A 10,270-nucleotide genomic window follows, 5' to 3' on the forward strand; every position below is an offset into this window, starting at 1 on the left:
ACCGGGATGCCATGGTTCGCCGACTTAGCCAATTATCTTGTGAGTGGCATTGTACCGAAAGAGTTCTCTTCAAACCAAAGGAAGAAGCTCAAACGGGATTGCCTTGACTACTATTGGGATGAGCTTATCTCTTTCGGATTTGTACCGATGGTGTGATTCGACGATGTGTACCGGAGAAGGAACAAATGAAAATTCTTGAGGCTTGCCACTCTTCGCCATATGGTGGTCTCCATGGTGGAGCTAGAACGGAAACAAAAATGTTGAGTTGTGGATTCTATTGGCCTGCCCTTTACAAGGACGCTAGCGATCTCGTCAAGCATTGTGATGAATGTCAAAGGGCCGGTGGGATTTCTAAAAAGAATGAGATGCCCCTCACCACCATCTTGGAGATTGACATTTTTTATGTGTGGGGCATTGATTTCATAGGTCCGTTCGTGAACTCTTGTGGGAACACTTACATATTGGTAGTTGTGGATTATGTGTCAAAGTGGGTTCAAGTTGTGGCTTTTCCCAACTATGAAGCTCGGAGTATGGTGGAATTCTTGAAAAAGAACATCTTCACAAGATTTAGTACTCCAAGGGCCATTATTAGTGATGGGGGAACGCACGTTTGCAACAAGATACCCTACTTACAAAGTATGGTGTTACTCACAAAGTGTCGACCCCCAATCATCCTCAAGCAAGTGGGCAAGTCGAAGTTTTCAACCGGGAGATCAAGAGTATTTTGTCAAAGACCGTGAATGCCAACCGGAAGGATTGGTCAAAAAAACTTGATGATGCTCTTTGGGCTTATAGGACGGCTTACAAAACAACAAATGGTATGTCTCCGTATCGGTTAGTGTTCGGGAAAGCTTGTCACCTACCGGTGGAACTTGAGCACAAGGCTATGTGGGCATTGAAGAAGCTTAATCTTGAATGGGATATCGCCACCAACTTAAGGGTGGAACAATTGAATGAGCTTGATGAATTCTGGTTCCATGCATATTCAAGTTCGTCCTTGTACAAGGACAAGATGAAGTACCTCCATGACAAGTACATCCGGAACAAAGAGTTCAAAGAAGGAGATCTTGTGCTATTGTTCAATTCCCGGTTGCGGATGTTTCGGGGAAAGTTGAAATCCAAATGTAGTGGTCCATTTGAGGTTGTGCATGTGACACCCTTTGGTGCATTAGACTTGAAGAACAAGAATGACGAAGTGTTTAGAGTCAATGGTCACCAGGTGAAACATTATCTTGGCAAAATTGGTGATGGTCACATTGTGGCATTAATTCATTTCAAGTGATTGATGGTAACATGCGCCGTGTCACGACATTAAATCAGAAACTTCTTGGGAGGCAACCCATGTGTTTTCTTCCTTTTTCTTTTTCATTAGATAGGCTTTTTTTGTGCTAACTAGTTTTGATGTGTATGCAGGAATGGATGTGCATTGCACGGAATGTGTCGTAATTTGGCTAAGTGTTAAAAGAGCGCAGACCACACATTAATTGTGCGGACCGCACAATTCTAAAGGCAGCAGTAGAAATCACTCTGCGATAACACAATTTTGTGTGTGGTCGCACAACTGGAAGACCAAAATTGTAAGTTCTTTGAAGTTGGCCTGTCAAAATTCATAGCCAATCAGCGGCCGCACACAAAATTGTGCGGTTCGCACAAATTCTGTGGCCGCACTCACTTTTATGCGGACCGCAAAGTTGCTTCAAGGTCCAGGTAAATAGTGCGGTCCACACTCAAAATTGTGCGGCCGCACTCGCCTTACGTTTGGGGCGACTATTCATAATCTTCCTTCATTTGATCTGTGTAGATTCTTACTTGCATCCTTCATAACTGGTATGTTCATTACATCTTTAGATTTTACAATTTTATTTAGTTTTTGTTCTTTTGTGGTAAAGTTATTGTTAGACCTAAAATGTCAATTGCTAGTCATGGGTACTTAAAATCATGTGGGTAGTTTCATATATGTTCATTAGGGATTAGGTAGACCATTAATCATGTTAATTTGTGCATGCCATATCTAAATCGTGAAATATTGTATGAACCCTAACCTTACTGTCGTAAATGTTCAAATTGTGCGACCGCACACAAATTTGTGCGGTCAGAACACTTGATTAGGGAAAATATTGTTCTTGAAAAGTACGGACCGCACTCAAAATTGTGCGATCCGCAGTAAAGTTGTGCGGCCGCATAAAAATGTGTGCGACCGTACTTTTGAACTTCAGAGAATCAGTATCTCAGGATTGGACTTGTGTGGTCCGCACTTCAGGATGTGCGATCCGCACTTCAGGATATACGGAAGCACTCACAACTATGCAGTTCGCACTTCAGGGGGTGCGAACGTACTTCAAAATTGTGCGGTCCGCACTAGACAATCTGCGACCGCACTTAGAATTGTGCGGTCCGCACTGTCTCCTTTGTGCTGTAATTGTTCTGTAAATGTTTGAATTGTTTTGAACTTAACTGACCTAAGTACCTTGTATTACAGACAATGGATATATCACGTGGTGGAGGCGATACATCAAAAGGGAGAGGTGAATCCTCCTGAGTCAGAGTAAAAGGCACTCGCCCTCTGCGAGTGCAATCGAAGCCTATTGTTAAAAAGCCAACCACCGGGAGAGGAAGGGCCATAGAGCCCTTAGAATCCAGTTCCTATGCCCCATCCAGGGAAGCCTCCGAGGGTCATTTAATGGAGGTCCAGCTTGAGGTATCAATTGCGCGACGAACCTACATCTAGTTCTTATGGGGGTTCTGATTAGGGGTGGACGTTCGGTATTTCGGTACGGTATTTGAAAATTTCAGTTCGGTATTTTGGTATTCGGTATATCAATTGTGAATATCAAATACCGTACCAAAATAGTTCGGTACGGTTCGATATTTTCTTCTTTGGTTCGGTATGGTTCGGTATCGTACCATATCTTTGTTAACTAAACAATGCTAAGCTAATTCATTACAAATTCCTAATTACGTGATAATGAGTATAACAACAATAAAATATGAGCAGTACCTTCACTTCTTCTAATAATTTCTAATAGAAATCACTACATGAGCATAACAGTAGAATGTGAGTAGTTTCTTAATTTCTTTACTTCTAATAATTTATACTAGAAATCATATCATTAGAAAATTTCTAATAAAGTGATAAATGAGCATAACATCAACAGATGTGAGAAGTTCCTTTACTTTTCTAATAATTTCTAATGTTAGGTTGGGGAGTTGGGCTTAGTCTCAGTGGGTTACAGGCTAAGGGTAAGAACTAACAAGTTAGAAATGTTGGGCTGAAAATTGATAACTTGGGCTGGCAATGAAGGAAGGTGTACTTAAATAATTCGGTATTTTGGTATTTCGGTATACCGAAATATCCAAACTTCAATACCGAGGACCGTACTAAAATACCAAAAAACTGAAAATCTTATACCGAAGTAGGACCGAAATACCGAATAAACCGATACCGAAATACTGAATTAATTCGGTCTGGTTCGGAATTCGGTTTTTCGAATTTTATGCCCACCCCTAGTTCTGATGCGAAAAGCCAGGGTTCCGAGCCCTCCTCCACACCTACTCCTCTGGCACCAGTATCTATTGATGTCGATCATGATGATGTCTCGGATTATGGTAGAGGGGGGGACACTCGAGTGGGCGGCCTTGAGAGGTCGTAGAGAAAGGAAATATGGGAGGATCAGTTCGTGAGCTTGATAGCCTTCAATAAGTTTCGGGAATTGTGGCCCCAGAGGTCGCTCACACTTGAGCGACAGTTCTTAATGAAGGATTTGGATATTCATAATCCAAATGTCCTTAGAAAGTTTCACGAGCGCAAGGGGTGGAAGTGGTTCACCCACAGTGTCATCGATGCAAATGAGCACTTGGTCAGGGAGTTCTACGCCAATATGGCTGACATCAAGAAAGGGATAAAAGTGACAAAGGTGAGAAATTTGAAAGTCTGCTTCGACGCTTGCTCCTTGAACACTTAAGTGGGATTCGAATATGTGAAGGCAATCCAATACCTAGAGAAGCTGGATCTGGGTGATGCAGCTCGCCCTTGGCTAGCTGAGATTTTGGCCGCCCGTGGACCATCACCACCATGGATTACAACAAGCGTTCCTATCCTCCGGGTCACCCTCAATTTTGAATCTAAAGTGTGGGAAACCTTTGTGTGTAGCCGGATTGATCCGAGATTGAATGAGAACAACCTCCCACTTCCTCGGGCAGTTCTGGTGGCTTCTATTATGGTGGGGTACCCGATCAAGGTGGGTGCCATCATGTCAACAAACATCACATTGGTGGTACGAAAAAGTGAAAAGTCTTACCCTTATCCAAACACCCTTACAAAGTATTTCAATGATGCCAAGGTGGAGCCGAGGCCATATGACACAAAAGTAAAGGACAAGAAGCCTTTCTCATGGTACCACGTGCAGGGTGCTGACAACCCAAATTTCAAGGGTAAGTTCACTACCACCGTTGGCCAGCCTGACGAGCCATCAGTGGTGAGTTTCTAGGCTGATGTTGAGCCATCTACATGTCCCATGCTCTCCACAGTAGCCGGGCCTTCCACCGAGACAGCCGGAACGCCACCACCTTCATCTTCTAGGCCATCAGTTGCAGTACCAGTGCCAGCCTCATCCACTTATCCTCTCACTGTGTTGCGAGTCTCCCAGACTTTGGCGAGCCTTAACAACTGGATGCAAACAGCCACTTCTAAGTTGTCTTACATATCCAGTATTGTTGCAGCACAGTCCTCTACACCAGCAGCACCACCGGTCCCTCTGTTAGTGGAGGAAACATTGAAGAAGATTCTGGACAACCAGAAGACTATTATGGAGACACTGGTGGCTCACAGGGGTGCTATTGAAGAGTTGACCAATATTCATGCAAGTGAAGAAGATGAGAAAATCCCAGGCTTCAAAGAAAGCAGTGAAGAGTTTGAGAAATGAGGTGGCAAAGATAGCAGTAGTAGGTGATTTGCCTTTTGGCCTACTGATGGAGACAGATCCATCAGCACCAGCTGACCCAGCGGCACCATCAGCAGAGGCACCAGCTGGCTAGTCTGACGAGCCAGATCTCACTGTCCCCACTGCCGAGGAGATGCTTCAGATACTCTCCAACCTTGTTGTCGCTCAGCCTGGTGATGATGAGATATAGTTGGAGGAGACTGAGGGTGGTGATGCTGGGAGTCACCCTGAGACCACATAGGGAGTTTTCTTTACTCTCTATCCTCTTTTGTTTTGATTTTGCTTAGCATTGAGGACGATGCTTGTTCTTATTATGGGGGTGGTCTATTTTGGTTCATATTGGATGACTATGATGACATTTTGATGACATTTGATTACTTTTGGGCATGTAATAACTTTAATACTCTTTTTCTTTTATTTTTATTTTCTCCCTCATTGTATATATATTTTATTCCTCTCGGTTTGTATATTCATTTGCCTTACTTTCAGTAGTTTATTTCATAGCTTCTTCATTTTTTTTTCTTAATAATATATCTTCTTAGTTACTTTATAAGCTTCGTTTTGATTTGTTAGCTTCTTTTTTGTTATAGTACACAATAAGCCTTTGGTTTCTTAATGCTACGGTTCTTTCCAAAGGTGGGTCTTGTGTGAACCGGGTGACTCTTCCCAACGATGGATGGCGTGACAACCTTCTTAAGGGATCGAGTCAGTTTTTTATGATTAGGTATAAACGAGTAGTATTAATGAATAAATAAGGGTCAAGCATGCTTCACTTGGTACCAACACACTTAACTACGCGCCTATGGTTAACAATAAGTTTTTGTAAAGAAATAGCCCTAATTGGTGACCTTGTGACTCTTGTGTTGACTTAGGCAAATCATCGGGTGGTTTAGTTGAACCATTAGTAATTTTTAATCTTGAATGCGGTTGTTGTGGGGCCTCGACTCTTTTCTCTTTGACAATCCGGTTGTCTGAGAGGTGAGGTATTTTGTTATAAGTCCAAGTACCCGTGCGAGTGGTCTAGAACTTGCTCCGAATGTGTTTCTAGGGAAAATTCTAAGTTAGCCTGGCTTGAGAAGTGATTGTAGGCTTTCCTTGACCCGTTTTGAAACCTTCCATGGCCCACCAATAATATCATCCTTAGTAAACCATTTTGATCCTAAAGCCATTTTATTCGATAACCACATTACAAGCCTTTACCTATTTTATAATGACTCTCTCTTGGCACCCGAACATTCTTTAGCACTCATATGATTCAAATGGAAAAAAACATAAGTTTGGGGAAAAGACGAGGAGTTCAAAGATGGTCTCAAGGCACAAAAAGAGAAAAGAAATGAAGAAGAGGAAAGGCAAGGAAAAAGAAAGGAAGAACAAAAGGAAAACACAAAAAGAAAGTGAATAATGTGAAAGGGTTGAAAACATGCAAAAGAAAACAAAAGTTCAAAGCATAGAGATAACAAAGAAGGAAAGTATGAATAGCAGGACAAAGAAAGAGTGATGTCAAGTCTCTCTAATCTCCCTAAGAGAAAAGAAAATGACTCAAAAAGTCGGCAAAGTAAGAGCCAAAAAGAGAATATGAAGTGCTAAAGGAAAGATGCACCAATTCCATTCCGATATTTCCCTCCTTAGTCCAAAAGCCTTCATTACATGCCAAAAAAGCCCTACGTGATTTCAAGCCGAGTGAGCTTACATTAATGGTGATCCAAATGAGGTGCAAGGATATGGTACTTAGAGCCGGCTTGTGACATTCTTTTGAGAGTGATGAGCGAATCTTTCTCGAGTCATTGAATTGAATTCTTCATTCGTGAGTGAGATGACCTTAAGGAGAGTATAGGAGGAAGAGTTTGGGATCCACAATGACCTGCATGAAAGTGAGAGCTTATTTGATGAACAAAGTCAACCCTTGATACCCAAGCGTCACATTAGAGCTATTTGTGCTTTAACATTAAAGTCATAAGCTTGTTAATGATTCATGAGCGTGTGGGTAATTGTTGGTCCCAATTAATTTGTGTTTGATTCAACTTAGGCCAGCTGAAATAGCCATTTTCTAGTGGAGGTGGGAAATTGCCTTAATTACTTGAGGACAACCAAAAGCTTAAGTTTGGGGGAGTTGATAAGTAGGGATTTTGACCGTTTATTTTCTCTCTTTTACTTACGTTTTAGCTCAAAAATGCTTAAAGGTATTCCCTAAAACTAATGAAATGTGTCTTCTTGCATGAATATTGGGAAACGAACCAAAGAAGTGAAAATTAACTACTAGGAGTAAAATTGGACAAGAACCAAAACAAGGCAAAAAAGGGCTACAGTGCGGACCGCACAATACTGTGTGCGGCCGCAAACTCTGAAGATGCACTAATAGAATTTCTTCAAAGAGTGCGGACCGCATAATTATTGTACGGCCGCAGAAGACTAGATTCAGAGACTTGTAGTTTGGGATCTTCAAAATGTGCGGACCGTACTATTATTGGGCGGCCGCACTCATAAATGTGCGGTCCGCAGAATGAAGCCCAGATCCAGTCCAAGAGCAAGAGTGCGATCGTACAATTAGAGGAAGTGCGGCCGCATCTCACTTTTATGCGACCGCAGAAAGCCAACCTGACCAGTCAATCTCAAAGTGCGGACTGCACACATAATTGTGCGGCCGCACAACCTTCATAGGGGTAATTTTGTCAGATATTTTCAACTGGGTATAAATAGATATTATTGTCATTTTTAGGTTAAGTTTGGTGCACCTGAACACTTAGAGCCATTTTTATTTAATGTATTGGGTAACTTTGTACTAGTTTAGCATTTAAACATTAGATTGTCTTTCCTTAATCAATTATTATGCATTTTATCTTAGTTTCTTCTTTAATTTCTTCATTTTCCATGAGTAGCTAAACCTTTAGCTAGGGTTATGACCCAACCCTAGTATGTATACTTAATGGATGATTGATTTAGGGCTTATTTATGATTGGGTATATAATATTTAGCCTAGTTCTTGCTTGAATTTGAGAATTGATGGTTGCAAATATTGATTCATGCATAATTGACTTAGTCTTTACTTGAGAAAGTGAGACTAAGTCTAGGAGAACTTGGCAAAACAAGAATTTGGGGTGAACTCAAGAAATTGATAGCCCTAATTAAAGGGTCGAATCTAGAGATAGTAAGACCCTACTTGAGCATTTATCACTTGTTTCGTGAGATACCCATTTGGACTTGAGAAAGCCAAATTGGGAAAAATCACTCAAACTATCGAGAGGTATAGAGTGAGTAATTGAGTGTGATTTCTATATTTTATCCCGATATACCAAACATTCCCTAAAGCTCTAAATTCGTTAGGTAACCAACTAGGCGGAAGTCGCAACCCTACATCTTTTATAACTTGAAAAACAACCAAAACCAAAAACATTGTCTCTTAGCTTTACAATTACAAGCATTAGCGTAAAAGTAGAAGTAGAAACACCAATTGAAAATGTGGAAGTATAATCTTAGGCACGTCATACATTCACACTAGGTATATACCTAATCACACATCAAGCTCCATGTGGAATCGACCCCGACTCGCGTTGGGTTTTTATTATTGCATCGACCGCCTCGCAACCTAAATTAGTGGTGTGAGTTTGGGCGACATCATCAGCCCAAATGACATCACTAGGAATTTGTAATGCCCATACAGAGTCCAAAAAGCTGACTTAGGGACATCAGATGCCTTAATCTTCAACTGATGGTAACAAGACCTCAAGTCGATCTTTTAAAATACCTTGTCACGCTGAAACTAATCGAATAAGTCATCAATTCTTGGTAGTGGATACTTGTTCTTGATAGTAGCCTTGTTCAACTGCCAGTAATCTATACACATTCGCATCGAACCATCTTTCTTCTTTACAAATAACCCTGGTGCACCCCAGGGCGAGACACTAGGTCTAATAAATCCCTGATCAAGCAAGTCTTGTAACTGCTCCTTCAGTTCTTTCAATTCTGACGGGGCCATACGGTATGGTGGAATAGAAATGGGCTGAGTGCCCGGAGCCGAATCAATACAGAAGTCTATATCTTTGTCGGGTGGCATCCCCGGCAAATCTACAGGAAATACTTCCGGAAATTCACGAACAACTGGTACTGAGTCCATAAAAAGAACATCCGCACTGGGATCGTGACTATAAGCCAAATAGGCTATGCACCCTTTCTCGATCATATGTCGAGCCTTCATATAAAAAATAACTCTGCTAGTAGAATGACCAGGAGTTCCTTTCCACTCTAATCGAGGAAACCCCGACATGGCTAGGGTAACCGTCTTGGCATAATAATCCAATATAACATGATAAGGTGACAGCCAATTCATACCTAAGATGACATTAAAATCTACCATATCAAGAAGTAGAAGATCTACACTAGTCTCAAGACTCCCAGTAGTAACGACACACAAACAATAGGCATGATCTACCATGATAGAATCTCCCACTGGAGTGGACACATAGACATGAGCACTCAGACAATCACGAGGCATCACCAGATATGAAGCAAAATAAGCGGGCACATACGAATAAGTAGATCATGGATCAAATAGAACTGAAGCATCTCTATGGAAAACTGGAACAATACCTGTAATCACAGCATCGGATGATTCGGCCACAGACCTTGCTGGAAAAGCATTAAATTGGGACTGGGCCTCACCACTCTACATTGCGTCCCTGAGACGGCCTCTAACTGGCTGGACTCCACCTCTAAATATCTTACCCATGTCCCTAGCTGGATGGGCAGGTGGCGGAACAGCTGGTGCTAGCATCATAGCATGGGAACCTTGTTGCTGTGAACTGCCCCATGCCCGAGGGCAAAATCTAGCAATGTGTATCGGGTCACCACAAGTATAACAGGTCTTCGGATATTGTTACTGTTGACCCTGGAACTGACCATGTCGACATGGATAACCACTCTGATAACTCCGGATCAGAGGTGCATTAATAAGAGCTGGTGGTGTATTGTAAGCTAGCTGGTCGGAATGAGACACATAAAGGTCGTGACCACCTGAAGCATTGTGGGATGCCTAGAACGCTGAATGAAATGGCCTGGGAGGATGGCCTATGCCAAAATTACCCATGCCTCCAGACAAGGCACCACTGAACCCACCAAATTGACAAGGCCTCTTATCAGACTCTTGCCCTCTCTCATGTGCAAGAACCATATCGATCCTCCTCGCAACATTAACAGCCGCCTGAAAGGAAATCTCACTTCCGGTCTCCTTGCCATCTGAACCCTGATAGGGTGAGTGAGTCCCTCAATAAATCTCCTCACTCTCTCTCCCTCAGTAGGTAGTAAAAGGAGAGCATGATAGGCTAAATCCACAAAAC

General features: G+C 42.1%; 1 protein-coding gene across 1 annotated transcript; it reads left to right on the forward strand.

Annotated features, from left to right (window-relative positions):
* The first annotated feature begins 886 nt into the window (after window positions 1–886).
* On the forward strand, window positions 887–1,282 carry LOC138903208 (uncharacterized). Its single transcript, XM_070191139.1, has one exon. It carries the CDS (start codon window positions 887–889, stop codon window positions 1,280–1,282), a length of 396 nt encoding a protein of 131 aa, XP_070047240.1.
* The last annotated feature ends 8,988 nt before the right edge of the window (window positions 1,283–10,270 follow it).

The sequence above is a fragment of the Nicotiana tomentosiformis genome, chromosome 12 (assembly GCF_000390325.3).
Source record: "Nicotiana tomentosiformis chromosome 12, ASM39032v3, whole genome shotgun sequence".
NCBI classification, from domain to species: domain Eukaryota; kingdom Viridiplantae; phylum Streptophyta; class Magnoliopsida; order Solanales; family Solanaceae; genus Nicotiana; species Nicotiana tomentosiformis.

What these genes read in the sequence shown, in the direction of transcription:
- LOC138903208 (XM_070191139.1), top strand. Translation starts at nt 887, where the DNA reads ATGTGGGCATTGAAGAAGCTTAATCTTGAATGGGATATCGCCACCAAC.